This window comes from Typopeltis vanoorti, chromosome 25, assembly GCF_054136105.1.
Source record: "Typopeltis vanoorti isolate ZY-2024b chromosome 25, IOZ_Tvanoo_1.0, whole genome shotgun sequence".
Taxonomy (NCBI): Eukaryota; Metazoa; Arthropoda; class Arachnida; order Uropygi; family Thelyphonidae; genus Typopeltis; species Typopeltis vanoorti.
The window spans coordinates 25121250-25142699 of record NC_143573.1 but is presented as its reverse complement, the minus strand read 5'-3'; the positions used below and the strand labels follow the sequence as shown (position 1 = coordinate 25142699).

At 33.8% G+C, this 21450-nt stretch overlaps 1 protein-coding gene across 1 annotated transcript in view; it reads left to right on the top strand.

Moving 5' to 3' along the window:
• LOC150092609 (inactive phospholipase C-like protein 1) overlaps positions 1 to 21450 on the top strand; it is a 571653-nt gene that overhangs the window by 457707 nt on the left and 92496 nt on the right. The window contains exons 21-22 of the mRNA XM_090414457.1: positions 1639 to 1824; positions 17358 to 17429. Of these exons, the coding sequence (XP_090270583.1) occupies positions 1639 to 1824; positions 17358 to 17429 (258 nt within the window). The remainder of the gene's footprint in view (positions 1 to 1638; positions 1825 to 17357; positions 17430 to 21450) is intronic.

Here is a 21450-nt window from a genome sequence, read left to right as displayed (position 1 = left end):
ACTCAACTCATCCAAGAATCCACTCCCTCTGCTGGCCCATCCTGGAGTATACCGTATTCATTGCACCTGTAATTTGCTCTATATAGGGAAAACAGGACACACAATTCCTATCAGAAAAAAGGAATATAAACTATGCTCAAGCTGGTCTTTCTGATCATGCCCTGAACACTTTACATACAATTAACTGGAAAAGCACCTGTTGTTTACATCACACCAAAACATGGTATGAATGTAAATTTAAGGAGGCCTGTGAGATTCTTATCAATCACCCTAATCTTAACAATAATGATGGTCTAAAAATCCCAAGCATATGGAAGGCACATATTCTACCCACTTAACATTTCTCCCTAAGAGTTAATTATAAATTGGACCATAGGTAATCCAGGATCCTAAATCTAATATAACAATTGGCATGTTAAATTAGGACATCATTTTTACTGAAATAAAACTGTCTATATGAAAGAATGCTTCTCTAATGTTGTCTTAAATAGAATATAGCTTTGATGTAGTTAATTTATTTTATTTCATTTAGTTATTGTAATTTTATTTTCACTAGATGTCAGGAAAGTAGAATAACTGTTGATCAAATCATTGTCTCTCTATATATGTGTATACTCCAGATGATGACCTTAATATGAAGGTCGAAATGTCAGGAAATTAAAATAATTATTTATAACACAGTTGTAGAGTCCATAATTTCTGTAAAATGAAGTTATAGTGGTGGCAATGTATCCCACACACACTGAGGGCATTTTCATCCTTTGAAAGCTAATTTAAAAATTAGTTTATAAACAGTATGTAATTGGTATTTATTGATATTTAAAAAATTTTTTTTTCAAAAACTTTTTCAATTAGATCTGCTGGTGGGAACTAATTGCTTAAATTCCAGTCCATAATTTGTGTAAAATGAAGTTATAGCGGTGACAATGTATCCCCCCACACACACACACACTGCAGGCATTTTCATCCTTTGAAAGCTAATTTAAAAATTCATATATAAACAGTATGTAATTGGTATTTATTGATATTTAAAAAATTTTTTTTCAAAAACTTTTTTAATTAGTTCTGTTTTGTGGGAACTAATTGCTTAAATTCCAGTCAATCATTAATCAAAGGTTAATTTGAAGGTCAGTCATATGACAAAAAGTAAATTTCTCATATTGCTGATCTTTAAAATTTCTGCATACTTTTTGATTAGTATTAACTGCTTTTCTGGCATCCAGTAGGTGGATGCCAGAAAAGCAGTAGCATTTTTGATGGACTGTATATCACCTCTGTAACATTGAGGTATGTTGAGCGTGTATGTGAGAGAGAGAGAGAGAGAGAGAAATTACGATTAGGGGAACTTCACCTCTTGAATGTGGCGTAGGTCCTAAGTGATTTATTGTAATTTTGTACTTATGATTTCTGTCGATAGGGTTGGAGTAGCTAGTGAAAGAAACTGTGACATCATAATGTGACACTGTACAAATAAAGCATTTTATGTTTCACTTGATAAAATATATTCCTTACATGAATACTAGCAGCTGAAATTTAGAGGAGTTAGACATATTTTAGAAGACATTTCTTTGGAAGAATTAATGATTATTTGCAATCTTATTCATTCATATATATTAATTATTATTATTTTTTTAATAGAATGCTTCCTCTGCATTAGCTGAAGCTCAGAAAATGCGGGGCGATGAAGAACAAGCTATGCTTGATCTCTGTAAGGAATGTGGTCTTCCAGATAATGCCAACATTGTACAATGTCTTAGAGTATTATCCCTACGCATGGCTAGTACACAGGGAGTTTCTGGTTGGGAGATAGCAGCAGAGAATGAGGTATATCATTTTACAAATTTGCAGTTCTTATTATCTCTTAATCTAGATTGGTAGTCATAGTAAAATAAACTTAGATAGGACAAAAAATAGTAATAAGAAAATAAAGGAAGAGAGAAGTTTATATTTATTACAGAAATTAAAATACAAACAATGTTCATAAATCTTTTTTGCAAGCTTCTGACACCAAAAACGAGTGCAGAAATTTAATTATCAATCCAAAAAATTCTGTTACCTAGCATACTTCTTAAGTTTCAAAAATTGTCATTTTCATCATCATCATCATCAAATTCCTGCCATGTACCCTCAAGGGGTGTACAGGATATGATAGTACTACATGAAAAAAATTACATCATTATTAATTTTCTATCTACAATTTTCCTCCAAATCAGTCTGTTATTTGTCAAGACTCCAACATTATCAGATCTTATATTTTATCGTCTAAGGCACTTTGTACCGTATCAATCCACCTATATCTTGGTCTTCCTCTGGGTCGTTTTGCTGCCAAACTGGCAGAGAACACTTGTTTTGCTAATCTTTCCTCGCCCATTCTGTTTAAGTGACCATACTACCTGAGATTAGCTCTGCTAACACATTCCTGGATGCTGATAATGTCAAGTTCTTTCCTAATATCCTCATTTTTAATATGATATTGCCATTGATGCCATCTGTTCACGCCTATAATCTTTCTCAGGACTCTCATATCTGTGGTCTCTAGTCTTTGGTCAAGTGTTTTACTAATGACCCAGCTCTCAGATTCATAAGTTAAAACTGGTTTGAACACTGTCTTGTATACAGCTAATTTAGTGTTCTGACTAATTTTTCTCTTATTCCATATGAATTTATTCAATTGACTGCCCACCATACCAGCTTTGCTGATTCTGTTGTCTATTTCTATATTTAATTTACCATCTTCAGTAAAAATCGTGCCTAAATAGCTGAAATGTTTTACTTGTTCCACAGGTTCTCCATTCACAACACAGTTGACATTTTCAATGATTCTGCCTATTTTCATTGTCTTTGTCTTTTTATTGCTGACCTTCATATCATATCTATTACAACAGCTATTCAATTTAGTCAGAGAATCTTGCAGACTTGTAGCGGATTTATTTAGAAGTATAACATCATCCGCATAAAGCAAAGAGCTGACATTAACATCTCCAATTTTGATATAATGTTTAATACCACTTTCCTTCATAATGTGATCCATATAGATAATGAATAAGAGAGGGGATAATGTACATCCTTGTCTGACACCAGATTTAACATTAAACCATCTTCCTGTACTTCCTTCAATTCTAACTGCTGACTTACAACTCAAATAAAGACTAAGTATTGTCTTTATTTTGCTTGATATAATGCCCCATTGACACCATATAACTGCAGCGTATTGAATAGCTTATCTCTTGGCACCTTGTCATATGCCTTTTCCAAATCGACAAAACTTAAATACAGATCTTTGTTATATTCCCATGCTTTCTCGACTATTTGTCGTAAAGTGAAGATCTGATCCTGACAGCCTCTATTTGGCCTGAATCCAGCTTGTTCTTCAACAAGCTTTTCTTCCACAATTCTTCTCAACCATTTCTCAAGTATATTTGCATAGATCTTGCCAGGAACACTCATTAGGGAAATACCTCTGTAATTCTCACATGCAGTTTTATTTTCGTTTTTATATATGGGTACTATGAGAGCTCTACTCCAATCATCGGGAATTCGTCCCTCTGTCCAGGCTTTCTGAACTATGCAGTGCAGCCACTGTAAGACTCTTATATCACCATACTTCAGCATTTCTGGTCGAATATCATCTACCCTTGCTGCCTTTCCACATTTCAAGCCTTTGATGGCTTTTTCTACTTCAAGTATGGATATGTATTCCTGACTGAATGCCTCGTCAATTTTTTTTTACCACTCTGCTTTCATCACCGCTTGTTTCATTTAGCAGTTTTTCAAAGTAATTACTCCATACTTCAAGGATATCTTTTTCTCCCGTTTTCATGTCACCTTTATCATCTCTAACTCCTTTTACAGCACTCTTTCCTCCATTCCCAAGCTTCTTCAACAGCCTCCAGAATATTTTGCTGCCACCTTGATATTTATTTTCTATATTCTTGCCAAAGTCTTCCCATGAGTTTTGTTTAGCTAGTTTTACACAGTGTTTAGCATTCTTACATTTGTCTCTGTATTCTCTAAGCGCACAAGCTGACTTATTTGACAGGAACTTTTGGTATGCTTTCTTCTTTTCCTTCACTGCCTCTTTAACTTCCTGTATCCACCAGGGAGTTCTGATTTTTTTATCTTTACAGACAACCTCACCACATGCCTCTGGCAGAATCAATCGTTGTTTTCTTCAGAGTTTGCTACTGAATCTCCAAGGTTTGATTCCTGTTCTCAAACTTTTTCATTTTTTCTTCAATAAGCTTTGTGTATTTTAGTCTATAGTTCACATCTGAGAGATGCTCAACTTTTATTCGCTTTAAAACTTTCTGACATGTTATTCTTTTCAATATGAAATTCAATTTTATCTTGCTCAAGACTAAATAGTGATCACTTCCAATTTCAAATCCTCTGTACACTCTGGTGTCCTGCACCAGGGAGAAAACAAACGTCACTATCAACAATAACATAGTCAATTAGACTTTTTATATTCCTAGCCTCTTCTCTCCATGTGAATTTGTGCACATTTTTATGTTGGAACATGGTGTTAGTAATAACAGTCCATGTCCTGAGCAGAAATCCAACAGATATTTGCCATTATTATTAGCTTTGCTCTTTTCTCCAAATTTTCCCAAAATATTTTTGTATGTTTCACAATCATTTCCTACTCTGCTAATTAGATCCCCAACAAGGACCAACTTTTCCTTCTTCATTGTGTCAGTTGCTTTTTCTAAAGCCTCAAAAAAATTCCTCCACTTCTAGGAAAATTCTAGGAAAATGGATGTTGTTGTCTAGGATTTCATCTTTAATGTCTCCAGCTGCCCTCTTAAACCTATCAGTATTTTAGACAAGTAGTGGTACTTGGGATGACTGCTGGTCAACGACCTTGGTCGAGTCAACTTTCGGCATTTCTCAATAAGCTTCATAAAGCTCTACTGAAGCTTCAGTAGTGTGTTGCATTATTAAATCAATTAATGTTATGTTAAATCAATTTTTAATATATAATATATATTAAAATATTTATTTTAATATATATTATATATATTTTAATAAATATTAAAATATTTATTTTAATATATATTATATATTTTAATAAATATTAAAATATTTATTTTAATATATATTATATATTTTAATAAATATTAAAATATTTATTTTAATATATATTATATATATATTAAAATAAAAATTAAAATTCGGTTTAAAGGGAATAATATATATATTAAATAATATATTAAATATTATTATTTAGCATGAGGAAAAGTAAATCAATTTTCCTCATGCTGAAGAATAATTCTGCAAAATGATTCTTTAGCATGAGGGAAACCAACTTTGACTGTCTTGAACAGAATAGATAGACAAGTACATCAAGCAGTTAGATCTTGGCTAAAATTACCGCATGATGTTCCAGTTGCTTGTCTTCACCAGCCATTAAATCTGGTGGGTTAGGAATTCCTGCATTGAGATGGATGGCTCCTCACTTAAATTATCTAAATAAACTCTAACATTCCTTCATCTTTTACCATAGCTGCCTTTAGAACTCCTTTGATTTAACGAGAATTAACTAAAACACTACATTGGACCTTTGATAGTGTGATGCATATTGTTTCTTGAAAGTAACATATGATAAAGATTCTATATCTCACAGGTCGGAAGCGGGAAGCCCTTCATTGGCTCATAGAGGGTTCCGTCTCAACATCTTTAAGTATGTGAAGGAACAAGAATGTTGTCTGGATGGGAGTATATATATTTTTGGATTTACTTAGTTTGGTTTTTTATTGGAAAAAAATTGGGTATGGGTATATGATAATCGTGATAATGCTCATTCAAGTGGGAATCTTATTGTAGAACCAGTATACAAAGGCTGAAAAGGTCTAATAAACACCTAGAACAAAAATTATATTAAAGCAACTCTTGTTATATATTAAAAGAAAAAGAACAAATTATTATAATTGGATGAAATATGAGGTTTAAAGGGTTTTAAGATATGTTCTGTTCTTTCTTGTGGTTATATCAATTGCTTTAATATAATTTTTTTCTAGGTGTTTATCCTCATTCCCCTCTAAGTGCCATTGCAGTTTGGTTGACAAGGGAAGTGATAAATAATATTGCAACACTGTAGAATGTCATGGGTTGTTTTCTTTTCTGTTATTTTTAATTGATTTGATAATTTAGAGTATCTTCTGAAAACAATTTTATAACCAGAATGTTTAAATGCATGTTTTATAGCTTGGTGTATATTGTGTATATGTGGAAATTTCAAGATTTTATTATAATAAATATTTATTTTCTCTCAACCATTGGTAGCACTTATTTTAGCTGTCAAATTTACACAGTTTACTAATTCTTGTGGATAAGTGCAGTTGAATAAAATATGCTTTAGATTTTCATACTTTTTGGGAAAAAATGAAATTACTCATTTAAGGGTAATTCCCCAGTTCAAATCTTTGGGAACAGTTGTGTATCTGTATGCATTTATAAATTGAAAGAGTGCAACTGATTTTTTTCAATGGTGTAGGGGTGGTAAAAATCAAAGTATAGATAGTTTCCTACACTTCTGGGTGTATGGTAAATTCATGTATATTGTTCCCTGATCTAGTAAGGTGTTAAGTTTAAAAAATTTATTGAATTGTTTTTTTGATTCATTATCTATATTGAAATGCAGTCTATTGTAGGAGTTATTTAAGAATGTTAATAAATCTAAAATGTTTTATCCCCCCCCCTCAAAAAAAAAATTTTTTTTTTTTTTAAATTGTGTATTGTGTACATAATGCACCAAAAAACATTTCAGATTTATTTAGAAATAGGAGCATGTGCAGTTAAACACAATCACATTTTACAAATAGCAAAAGTAACCATTCTTTAGTTTAAAAAAATTAAACAAAATTAAGACTATTTAGAAGCCATGGCAATAAAAATACATTGCAACTTGTCAGTGCTATCCTTACATTATATCTGAAGTTTAACAGTTCCCTAATGGAAAACTTTCCACCAATCAAAATGCTTTTAGATCATTGACACAGCCTTCATAACATGTACCACAAATGAAGTCTTACTTCACCCCATATAAAAGAGCTTAAGTCAAAAAACACGTTCTGATCCAAGGATTCACTATAAAAATAAAGTTTTGCTTTAATCTCTCTTTATATCTATGATCTTTACAATGTTGTTATTATTTGCAGTTTTACTGATTATATGAACCTCTAACTGACATTAGGAAAGGATATAAATTGATCATTCTGCTTCATATTTTTGGAAGTTTTACCAATTATTTGAAGAATACCAATCCTAACAACACATGATTATTTCAAACAACCAAACTGTTCTTGGAACCAAGGGGAGTGAGTAGATGGCATAACTCATTTAGCATTAATTTCTTTATCTAGCAACAGTTGGGATTTATGCAAGGAAAGTTTACTTTGTGTAACATGCCTTTGAGCCAAATAATAAAAAAATGAGATAAACATCTTAAAGATTTTAACCATCGTTGAAGCTTCTTTCTCTTTTTTTTTTTCCCCTTGCTCCTTTTAAAATAATCAATTAATAGCAAACTCAACACAACGCAGCTAAATGTATTCCTAGTTTTTAACAGTATATCAATCATTAAAACCCTAATAAAAAGTGAAAATACCTTTTGTGGTACTTTGGACCACTGGTTCAGTGGTCCAAATGCATCCAAGGGTACAACACATCTTCATCTGTAATCACCATGTTATACTCTAACATTGACTTTATCAATATAGCCTGATGAGTGCAGGAATAGCATTCCAGATGTTCTGTACCTTTGGATGCATTAAGTTGCTGAACTAATGGTCAGCAACTTAACATGTATCTTTATACTACAGTAAACTGAACATGTTCTACTTTGAATTAGGTTGTCATAATTCAATGCTATGTCAGTGCATTATCAAAAGAGGTGTGACCAAAATAAATGTAATTAAAGCTCTGAGACACATAAGTGTAGACCATCGCATTTTAGTATCTTCCTGTTTTAGTCTTCCTGTTTTCATTCATGTTAGGGTCAGTGGCCTGTCACAGACCAGTAATTTAGCTTCTTTAAATCTGATTACTGTTTATGATAGGATATTTAATCCTGTCTGCATTATCTGTTAAATCTGTAAATTGCATATATTCTCATCAGTTTGCCTGTTTTGTGGGTGAAAAAAAAAAGTTTCCAGGAGGTAAATCCCTACCACCTCTATGAAACTGGCTAACTCACTTTCAGCTGGAAAGCCCTGATAAAGGTTCTTAGTCCTATACAGGATTTGAACCAACCTCTTCCCATCCAAAAGTTATTGTCAAAACTGATTAATCTACCAAAGCTTGAAGATCAAGCGACAGTAATAAAAACCTGCCTGTTGAGCTGGAGAGACCTTGACTTCCATCTAAGATATATGGACATTTATTAGAATGCCTGAACTGATAGTGAATTATTATATGATAGGGGAGAGTCCCTTTCTCGGAAAGTTGGATCTCTTATCAATCCAGCCAAAGAATAAATGTAAATGAAATACATAATTATTGGGAATGTATTATGGAGGTATTTCCTCATTCACAATTATAGCAACATTAAAATTAAATTACTCACCATCCAAACATAAATCAGAAAAACTGACTGCCCATAGTAAAAAATTAAGAGACTCTCATCCTGATGATGGTAAGCAGTAGCTCCTCCCACCTTTTTTTTTTAATTTTATTTTATTCAACCACCATCTATCATAACGTGTGTCTCTAGCACATGGTTCATATCATTGGAAGGGATAATAATCCATTGTTGTTGCTTCACCTTTTGTAATTGTGCACTGATGATTATCTATTAGACAGTGGCAGCCCGTATATAAGCACTGCAACACTGCAGCACCTCAAGGAAAAAATGAAAAAATTAAATTTTGTTTGTGTTTATAAATAATAACAATGCTTACAACACTATATAAATGCAGTACAACATGTTAAAGGTTACAGCTTATGTTTTGACATTGATTGAATAGTTAATAATTGGAATTGTTCGATTAACACTTTAGATTACGAAACAAATGCACTGTGATCTAACGCTGATATTCGTTTGCTCTTGTCATTGCACGTTACGTCATTCCCAACTGTAACTGTTCAAACGGCAGTGTATTTTTAGTATTCTTACGTGCCTTATTTCTGTGAGATATAAAACGTTTATTATTGGTGTGTGTGCGTGTTGAACTATTTTTTGTAAATCTTATTTTATTTTGTTAAAATAACATATAATTATTTATTTATTATAGATACAAGGGTGAATTATGACGAGTGTCACTGTTGAAAATATGAAAAGAATAATATTTTTAAATTATCGTTACATGAAACAAATGCACTGCGATCTAATGCCGATATTCGTTTACACTTGTCATTGCTATTAATACGAAACTTTTATTATTGGTGTTTGTTCGTGGTGAGGATGAAATATTTTTAAAAAAGCAATTTTTAATATGTAAATTTATTTATTAATAAATTCGTTACTGATTAGGGGAAAAAAAAAGTGTTTTTTGTATATGCAGTACCCCCACTTAAAATTTTCACCGGCCTTCACTGCTGTTAGATTTAGATGGGAATGTTTGTGTTATGAAAGTATTATTATTAATTTCTTGTGTCTACGTGTTTCTATTAATCTTTTGCTATGTCACAAGTACCATTAAAAAAAAAAAAAAAAACTTTTTAATGCTCCCTCACTAAACCATTCTATAACATATAACCAGGTGAAGATTTAATTAGCAACAAATTATCTTTCAGCTGCAAAACATGCCCATACACAGTACTAATGCACTATAGGTGGATCAACCAACCTCTCATGTATGGGCTCAACATAAAAATAAATAAATAAATAAAAAATAAATAATAAATTAATTAAATTAAATTGAAGTTTGTTCAGGGCATATACAATAGGGATCTGGAAAGTTCTGATAAACACCTATAACAAAATGATATGAAAGCAACTGATATAACCTCAACAAAGAATATGAGGATATAAGAACATAAGTTACCTTCATAACTCTGTTACTAGTATGTTCTTTCTTGTGGTTATATCAGTTGCTTTAATATTATTTTGTTCTAGGTGTTTATCAGAAGTTGCCAGACTCTCCTCATAAGATAGACAATACAAAATTGTTGTGCTTAGTTGAAAGTTTTACCTGACTTTTTATGAGCCATTCTACAGTACCTCATTTAAAGTTGAGAAAGAATTAAAATGAATATATGAAGTTTATTTTATATCATTATTGTTTTTTTTTCTATATTTTAAGGTTTTTAAGCATTCTACATATTTTAAGGTTTAAAATATGTAGAATGCTTTCAGCATTGGATAATAGAGGTAGTTAGATATGTTGGAGAAGCTTGATTGTATGTCGAGATTTCACAAATCAAAAATGGCTTACTTTCTCGAATTACATGGATCAAACTAGCAGAAATGATATTCCCAGTTAGTAACAATCTTTCAAAAGTTATTCACATGCCCACCAGAATACCAGATAATACTCAACACCCTTAATCTCTTCTTGTAAAGTTCTCCTGTTAAATACATGGTGATGCTCTCCTTTCTTACAGAATGCCCTTCATCTAGTCACTCTCAGCATTGTGTCCTGTGCCACTCGAATAGCACCAAATGGGATGGCTTATGATTTCTACTCTCCTTTCCTTGCAATACCATATCTGCTATCTAGCTCAAGACATCTGCTCCAGCTAAATAACCGAAATAATTTTTACAGAATGAAAGCTTTTATCCTCCATTCCACTCAAAAGCCCGGACCACTATCCATAGCTTAGTTTTTCAACAAGTGTGCCAAAGCTATTTAAAAATTCTGCATGTTACAAGTGAAACAAAAGATACGAGTGGATGGAATTGATATAAAAAATGTAGAACAATTCACATATTTGGAAAGTAAAATGACATATGATTTGGACTGTAAAAAAGAAATAAAGATCAGGATTGCAAAGGGAAGAACAAATCTGAAGGCCATGGATAACATCTGGAAAAGTAAAGTGATCAGCCTGCAAACAAAACTAAGAGTTCTGGAAGCATGCATCTTTAGCAGTGTACTGTATGGATCTGAAACATGGATGATAAATAACGAATCAAGAAAAAGAATTTTGGCATTTGAAAGAACTTGTTACAGGAAGATTCTAAGAATAGGATGGGTACAGAAAACTACAAATGAAGAGCTCTATCAGATGATACAACCAAAACAGAATCTAATGCAGAAGATTATAAAACAGAAACTGCAATTATTTGGACACATCTGTAGAATGAGTGAGGACCAGAAGATAAAGACATTTATGTTTGGTATTTTGGATGGTTTAAACAGAAGAGGTAGACCATACAGAGAATGGATAGATGAGATAAAGGACTGGTGTGGAATGGGTGTACAGAAACTGTGACACTGTGCACTGGACAAAGAAAGGTGGAAGAAGATGATGAAGGAGGCATCAGATACTAACGGACAGTGAGTCCATGGTTTGTGATGATGATGATGATATCAAAGTGGCTCCAGCATCCTACTCAGTCTGCAAGGCAGCAATTACCTGAGTTGGCCTCTCTAAAAAAGAGCAAGTAGTTCAGGTAATTTGGGACCCTTCACTTCACATGCTCAGTGAAAGCCTTCGTAGCTCAGTTGGTATAGACTAAGTCCTTTGGTTGGAAAGACCTGGGTTCGATTCTCATTCATGACATCAGGAACCTTTATCTGGTCTCTTTCGATGAAAGGTGAGTTAGCCAGTCTCATATGGAGCTGGGGGTTTCCTCCCCCAGAACAGACAAACCAGTCTTGTGAACACACACAGATTACGTTCAGGAATATTTAAGACTCTGCCATAGGCTTGATTTATCAGCTGTGCCAGTCCCAAGCCCGGATAAAATTAGGAGGGATGGTCCTGTACCTCCCTGTAAAAGAGTTCATGGCCATTGTGTCATCATGCAAAATAAAAAATAAATAAAACAAGCTTGGTCCAGTCACCATCTCATAGATGTATTATTTTTACTCTGTGCCTCTTCTACGGATATTTTCATGTGTGCTGTTCTGTCAAACAGGCTGAACAGTTTGGCATTCCTCCACTTTCCCTCAAGCCCATGAACATAAAGAGCAATTACTGCTTAATTCCCATTCATTTTCCAACTCAAACTTCTTATCTTCCTAGTGATTCTATATTCATTTTGACCATCAATTGAATTCAAGAAATGAACATAAACTGGGTTGTATATTGGCACCGAAAGCAGATAAAGGAAATGCTACAGTTATCCTAAACACCAGAGATTATATGGAAAAGATCACGGTCTTACTCTCTAACATATCTACCTATCATGCATTAGATTCAGACCCCCATAGGAAAAAACATAATGAAACCAACAACTTGTTATGTAATATGGACATCTGGCCAACAGACCTTAAACGGAGATTAAAGTCATTACATCCACTAACGCTGTGACTATATGGTTCTCCTAAAGTGCACAAAAATGGAATACCTCTATGCCCCATAGTGGATGGAATTAATTCTCCTACATGCTTGTTGTCAAAACACCTCACCCGTCACCTAAAAGCACACATCTGTAATTCAGATACCTGCATAAAGAATTCACAACATTTCGTTGATAAATTGAAGAACATCTCGATCTCGGAAACAGACATTCTTGCCAGCCTGGATGTACTATCCTTATTTACTAACGTTCCAGTAGAAGTAATCAGCATTTTGAACAACCTATTCCCCTCAAAATATTGCTTCTCTTTTCAAGCAATAAAATTTCCTAAAATCTAATTTTTTTCATATGGAATGGGATGATTTATGAACAATTAGCAGGCCTGGCAATGGGCAGTCCTCTTCCCCCCCCCCCCTTTGTGCAGATCTCTTTATGGAGAAACTGGAAAATGACATTCTGTCTCAATTAGACCCTAAACCCACATGTATGGAAAAACACAAAAAAAGATATTTTAGTCAAGGTGCTAAGAAGAAAGGAAGGACAGCTGGTTTGGGTTATAGGTGGTTTCATTTGATGATTCCCAAACTCCCTAGAGATCTCTCTCTAGTAGTAATAAGTACTAGTCTCTACACCCTCTGTCCAAAAAGAAACCGAACTTTTCAAAAATAGGAGAAACTAGTGGTATCACCTGTTGTACCTTTTTGTTGTCGAAAGTGGCAACCTTCATTAGTGTTGTGTCAACTGTTTATGACATTTATTTCATTAGAAGCCGAGTTATAGTGCCAAGAGTGACAGTGTGTTTTCACGAACGGTTGGAAAACGAGTTTCAAACAGAGAGCTGCGATTGATTTTTGTGTTAAACTTGGTAAAGGTTTTACTGCAATGCATCAAATGCTTCAAAAAGCATTTGATGCATTTATGAATGGTTTAAGTGATTTCAAAGTGGTCATGAGATGCTTGAGGACGACGAAAAGCCGGCCATCCAAAAAACTGGACTGAGCAAAGTCCACATCCAAAAAGTGCGTGTTCATCAAAGAAAACCTGAAATTGTCTGTAAGAATTGATTGAAGATGAATTGGCGATTCCAAAATCAACTGTACACAACAATTTGACTGAGAATTTAGACCTTCATAAATTGAATTCGCAATTTGTTCCCCACAAGTTGACCGACGACCAAAAATGTATCAAATTGAACACTGCAAGGACCTCATTAAAACCATTGAAATGATCATTACTGGTGACGAAACATGGTGTTTTGAGTATGAGTCCCAAACAAACCTCCAGAGTGCTGAGTGGAGACCACCAGAAGAGGGACATCTTAAAAAAAAAAAGTCGCTTGGAGAAGTCAAAAGTAAAGGCAATGCTGATTTATTTCTACGATTCCAAGGGCATTATCCACAAAGAATTCGTTCTGCCTAGCCAAACAGTCAATGGTGAGTTTTATCTCAAAGTTTTGAAGCGATTGATAGCAAGAATTCGTTGCATGTGGCATGAATGTTGTGATGACCGACCGTTCGTCAAAACACACTGTCACTCTTGGCAGTATAACTTGACTTCTAATGAAACAAATGTCATAAACAGTTGACACAATATTAATTAAGGTTGCTGCTTTTGACAACAAAAAGATAGGTGGCACCACTAGTTCCTTCTATTTTCGAAAAGTTCAGTTTCTTTTTGGACAGAGGGTGTAGTACTCGCAATTTAAATATTTTACAATTACTTAGTTTAATGCTGTGTGCCTCTCACAGTTGTCATTGTGCTCTGGTGATGCTGAGTAGAAAACCAGCGAAATATTAGTAAGTTTAATAAATGCATTATTATTACATGGCACCTCCAGGGAGTCCAAAGATTCATCGACGGCCGCCCTTACTGTACAACTCTGTCTCCACCCAATTCCCCAACTACAATCATCATCTACACCACCACCACTGGTATTTTCACAATCACAAACATCCATGCCCATAGCGGGATTCCAAACCACAGCCTTTTGGCTGGAGAACAGATATGCTAACCACTTGGCCAATCAGGCCGGCATTATTATGAATAATAATGATTATATAATTTAGGGAGGATTGAACATGTCTGTATAGTATGTGTTTTGCATTTATATAAATATGTTTTTTTTTTTTGGGGGGGGGGGGTAGAATGTGAGAGAATAAGAAGGAGAAGATCATCTATGAATTGTATTCACAAGCTAATCTGTACAAATGTAAACTTCTGTAACGGAGAAGTTATCTCTCTTCGTGACTTTAATTTCCACAATTTTAACTAGCTTCCTTTTTTTCCATTTCCACTGACCAAGCTGGAAGAGAAGCAAAGAGTATTTGCTGTCATTAATGATTTAAAAGAAATCATTTATCTTCTGACAGTAATACTAGACAATCCTTTCCACTCACCCAACATCCTGGATATTTTATTGACCAGGCACACTGTTGAGGTGCTCTCCTCTTGGTAATTCAGATCACACTCAGATCCAAGTTTCATCTCTAGTGGAATGTCTTCCACCCACCTATTAACAACAATATACTTTGGCACCTCATGCAAGAATCAGGAATACCAAACCATCTAATAACCGTCATAAAGAACTTATATCAAGGAAATCAAGCAATAGTAAGAATTGAAAATTCACTGTCCCCTGCATTCCAATTTGAAAAAGGATCAAGACAAGGATGCATACTCTCACCATTACTGTTCAACCTTTACAGTGAAACTATAATGAAAAGATCTCTAGAAAAGTGGACTGGAGGCATTAAATTAGATGGCTGAACAATCACTAACCTACGATATGCAGATGACACAGTGATAATAGCAACAAGTGAACAGGAATTAAAATCCATCCTAAATCAATTAGAATGGGAAAGCCTAAGCCACGGTTTATGAATAAATCAAGATGAAACCAAAATAATGATTTTAAACAATGCAGAAGAGATAGATATAGAAGGAATTGAAATTGTCGACCATTTCAACTACCATGGAGTTGAGAATAACAAAAAAAGATGGATGTAAAAAAGAGATAAGAAGAAGAATAGCACTAGCTAAGAAAGCAATGACTGATTTAACCAAGATCTGGAAAGACAAGCACATCTTGAAAAAGATGAAAATTAAGCTTGTAGAAACCTTAGTTTTTTCAATCTTTCTCTATGCTTCTGAGTCTTGGACTATGACAAAAGATGACAGAAGAAGAATTGAGGTGTTCGAGCTCTGGTGCTGAAGAAGATTGTTAAGAGTGTCTTGGACAGAAAAGCGAACAAACAAAAGTATCCTAGAAGAAATGAATATCCACACAAAACTGATAAACATAATTGAAAAGAGAATACTGCAATATTTTGGAGACATATGTAGAAGGGAAGGCAACTGCCTGGAAAAAAAGTAATCATCCAGGGTAAACTGTGTGGGAAAAGAAAAAGAGGAAAACTCCCCAACAGATGGATTGACCAAATATCAAGAATCACTGGAGTTAAACTAGAACAATCAATAAGAGAAGCACAGGAGAGAAAGAAATGGCAAAGTATCATCAGGAAGGTCACAAGTCCTCAGACATGAGGAAATCCAAGAGAGAGAGTACTTTGGCACCTCAACACTTCCTGTAAAAAAAAAATTCCATTTCCATTCTCCAGATATTTGTTGTAATATTGCTTTAATATAAAACCTCCATATTGGAATGTAGGTGTTTTTCTTCCTCTGTTCAAAATTCCCATTCTATATCACTTTTCCAAAAAGTGTGCCAAGGCAGTCAAAAAAAAAAAAAAAGAAGCAGCAGCCACTTATCATAAGTAGCTTCAGACAAAAACTCCAGCATCATTCATAGCTTACATCAAAGACAAAGAAGGAAGCAATGTGCAAACTGTTGAGAGGTGGTTACAGGGTTGACACTGGGGAGTTCTTTCGCTTGGTTGAACAGTGGGAAGGAGTGATGACAAGAGGCCATCCCTGGAAGTTACGAAAGGAAACTGTGAGCAAGAGGGTGAGGAGTGGTTTCTTTGCGTGGAGGGTGGTTGAACTGTGGAATGCATTGCCTGATGGAGTGGTGAGAGCGAGAACAGTCAATGAGTTTAAGAAGTGGTATGATAGACTTTGTGTTTCTTTTTTTTTCCCCCTCCCCTCGATGAGTCTTGATAGACTTTATGTTCTTAGGAAGGACCTCCCATGATGAGTCTTTTGACTCCATGGAGGCCTGAATAATAATAATAATAATAATCATCCGTATTGTAGTTAGATGAGAAGAATGATTCCAAGAGGTCACCTATATCTTTAAGTGATATTGCAATGCTGCCATTTGGGTGAGAAAGAGGTGGAAGCACAGATGGACAAAAATTGTGCTCAATGGCTTTTGCAAGGGACCAGATGACAGGACTGCCATTTCATAGTTGGCAAGTTTATCACATTTTGTTTATTACATTTACCAAAAGCTATACCAGATTTAGCTCTTTTAATGATGGTTTTGCGAACTGTTGCAAAAATTACCATTAAAAGGGTACAGTCTGCCATTTGGTAGAACTAATGTATATATATATATATATGGAAGCTGGGAAAGAATGTGGTTAGCAAGGGTGTTAGAGCTAGGTTTTTTTACTTGGAGAGTGGTGAATGAGTGGAATAAGCTACCATAGTCTGTTGTGGGTGCCATGATGACTGTGAATGAGTTCAAGGTGAGGTATGATAGATACTGTATGAATGTCGAATAGTTGTTCTTGACATGATGTTAGGGCCTCCCTCGATGAGTCTGTCAACTCCCTGGAGTTGCCGGTAATAATAATAATAATAATAATAATATATATATATATCATTCCTAGTCATGAAAACTGCATGCCAAATGTGCAATACTAGATTTTCCTTTACAGGAACAAAAAAGTAGCACTTTAATATCGTTAATATAATTATTAATTAAATTAATCAATTAAGATTCTTGATATGCAAGATTAGGGATTACTTTTTCTTTCCTTTATAGAAAATTTCATCTTTGAAAGTCCATGGAGAATTAACCTTTTGTTTGAACAGAGCTGCAACTGTCTTAGAGAAGGTATTCCATTTCATGCATTCATAATATCATAATTATATTGGAAAATAATTTAAAAATTTATTTACATAATTTCTATAATAATTCATAAGTAGCCATTTTTCACATTTTTAGACATGTCAAATTGAAATCGAAAAACATTACCTACATAAAATATTATTTTATATGATATGATTGAGGATTACTTTTTCTTTTTTTATAGAAAGTTTAAACTTTGAAAGTACTTTTCAAAGATGAAAGAATTGGTTGCTTTCTTAGGTAGATTATTTTCATCATACATATACCAGTCACTGAATTAGAAACCTTTATGCAAATGTACATAAACATTACTTACATATCGTATATGCAAAAAAAGCAAAACACTTGTATCACTCCATTGATCACAATGGAATGGAAAAAAAAAATCTTTCAGAGTTTGATAAAGGGCTAATGTGGGTGCTTGTCTAGCTGGAGCCATGAATTTGAAAGCAGCAGGATGAGAAACCAGCAAAAGGTTAGATATCCCTTGTAAACACAAGGGATAATCAGCAGAAAAATAACTTATATTGCTTTCTAAGAGGCTTAACTGTAGTCCTAAGACAGTCTGTCAGAAATGAGACTGCCATCATCCCAGAAGGCTTATATGGACAAACAGAACTTCCTCTTGTGCAGCAAGTGACCAAAGCATTTCATGAAGGCTGTTCACAACCCATATCTCACCAAACTATGTGCAGGGAATTGAAGAGGATCGGTACTGGCAGTTGCATGCCTATACTGAAACACAGTATTAAATAGAAGTTTCTAATTCAGTGGCTGGTATGTATGCCTCTGCTAGCATCCTATACTCGTGCTTGTCAGCTAGTATGAGAGTGAGATATATAATATTTAGAAAGGTGGTAATATGCAGATGAGAAAAGTAGCAGCCTTATTCTGTAATACAAAATGTATAGTGAAATTTATTTATGTTGTTAGGTATATATTTAGATCCTGTATTACAATAAGTGCTGTATATTGGTATTTAAAAAGGTAAAGAAAATTAATTATGTAACTTGCTATGAAGGACATCTTGTGACATAAGTTATTTTTACAGCAGTTTAGCAAATGAATGCACTTCAGTTGATAGGATGAGGAGAGTATCTGTGTCAGTTTTTTAGTATATTATTTCTTTGAGTGCATTTGAAGAATCTGTCACAGTGTAGAGTTGAGCTAGATACGAGCCACTCATTAAATCAGGATGCTGACATCTGCTCTTCTTTGAGATGAGAATGGTATGGATGCATAAAAGCTATGCAGCATGTTCTAAATATTTTCAAAGGTACACTGTAATGAAATGGTTCATGCAGCACAGAAGATATATAGTAAATTAGTGAATGTGTTTTTCATCACAAAATAATGTTTAAAATAATAATTTTAAAAAATCAAAATTTTTCTAAATAAGTTGACTTTTGAGTTAAACAAGTTTATCATATGACAGTTTATTAACCATTTCCTTGTGTTTAAGGAATGTCTGCCTTTGATATAAAAGATAAAGCAGGACTATGTTAAAAAAATAAGCATTATACTTTCATACTCGTATATTTAAAAAGAGAACTTTAACCTATGATGTTTCAGTACAGGCAAAGAAATTGAAAACATCAAACTTGACTCATGTTGAGTTTATCAGTTGCACTTTAATCCTCAGAAATTATAAGTGCATCTATAAAAAATATATTGTTCTAAGAGAAGCAATTGAACATATTTTCAAATTGGCATCCACTTTGTTATATTAGGCATTTCTGAAGTGACTGAAGGAGAGCAGAGATTTTTTGTAATATCACTCACATACATTTGTAATATCACTCACATTTTTAGAAGGTGATGATTACATCACTTTTATAGCATCATCACCTTCTAAAAATTATAAGTTTCTACAAAAGTCAGTTTGAGAAGATAGAGATCCAGTCTTGACTGTTATGTTGAGCATTATCAAAAGTTAGGAGAAAAAATGTAAGGGTTTTTTTTTTTTCCCCATAGAAATCCAGTTTTGGAGACATGAAGATGACCTGTAATTTTCAGGTTGAAATATATGACCTTATAATAAATTAGTACCTTTACCTTGTGTTTATGTGTAAATAATTCATAATCCTAAAAAATGTCTCCACACCATCCTTCAATTGGGACAATTACCTAGTCATCTTCAGTTAGAATAACATTACTGGAAATATAAAATCACACAGCTCAATCTATTTCAAATAAATCCATTGTTTGCATTCTTGCATTTCATATGTATTAATTGTTTTTTGCCACTGAAGATGGCCTGTAATTTTCAGACTGAAATATATGGTTTTATAATAAATTATTATCTTTACCTTGCGTTTACATGTAAATGATTCATAAAATTATGGCACTAAAACAGTGGTTCCCAAACTTATTTGGCTTACTGCCTCCCCCTTTTCCAAAAAAAAAAATGTATTCAGCACCCCCTTGGAAACTACTTTCTAAGACCTGACCAGCTCTACTTGATACATATAAAAGAAAATTGTATGAAAATCAGATCAGCAGTTCTCGAGTTTTAAGCGAACACACAGATAGATACAGAAACAAATTTCCATTTTGTTATGCATCTAGTAGAGATTTTTGAAGTTTGGAAATAAGACACCTTGGAACTGAAATTTTAAAACTATTTATTGAAGTCAGCAAAAGAAACATAAATTGCACATAAGCATAGGACAAATTGGAGCTGAAAATTTAATAACTATTAAAATTAAGAAAACAAACATAAATTACGCATATGAACTACAAATAAAGATAATAATTACAAAAGAGAACTACAAAAAACACTGAAACTGTTGAATGAGGAAGGGAAGAGATTTGGACTTGTAATAAGGAAAAAACAAAGACAATGGTGAGAAGAACATGAAACAAAAGATACAAGTGGATGGAACTGATATAGAAAATGTAGACCAATTCACATATTTGGGAAGTAAACTGACATATGACTTGGACTGTAAAAAGAAATAAAGATCAGGATTGCAAAGGGAAGAACAAATCTCAAGGCCATGGATAACATCTGGAAAAGTAAAGTGATCAGTCTGCAAACAAAACTAAGAGTACTGGAAGCATGCATCTTCAGTGGTGTACTGTACCGATCTGAAACATGGGTAATAAATAAGGAATCAAGAAAAAGAATTTTGGCATTTGAAAGAACTTGTTACAGGAAGATTCTAAGAATAGGATGGGTACAGAAAATCACCAATGAAGAGCTCTATCAGAAGATACAACCAAAACTGAATCTAATGCAGAAGATTATAAAACAGAAGCTGCAATTATTTGGACACATCTGTAGAATGAGTGAGGACCAGAAGATAAAGACATTTATGTTTGGTATTTTGGATGGTTTAAACAGAAGAGGTAGATGATGATGATGATGTAGAGGTAAATATGATGATGAGAATGCGATTAAAACCATTTTTACTATAGCCCACAATCCAAGATAATATATGGGCATGGATAGATGAGATAAAGGACTGGTGTGGAATGGGTGTACAAAAACTGCGACACTGTGCACTGGACAAAGAAAGATGGAAGAAGATAGTGAAACAGGCATCAGACATCAATGGGCAGTGAGCCCATGGTTCGTGATGATGATGATGAATATTGAAAACAATTGTAATGAGAAGGATCAGCCTGGTGTGCTACTACCAATTTATTGATATTTGATTCTAGATTTGTCAGCAGCATTCTTAAATCACTGCAATCAGCTATTTGTAGTTGGTTTCTCTTTTTAGTTAATAGATGATTTGTGACCACACTGAACCCATGTTCTAGTAAATATGATGATGGGAATGCGATTAAAACCATTTTTACTATAGCCCACAATCCAGGATAATGTATGGGCATCTGTTGGTACCTGTATTTGACTTTTAATTTCAATTCCTCATTTGTTGTTACTTCTATCAGTTCTTCTTGTAATTGTAAAGATTCTTCTGTGTTTGTACTTGAAAATGAGTCCAAAACCCAATCGGGTATTTTCATTTCAAGAATATCTTTAAATCATTGGTTTAAA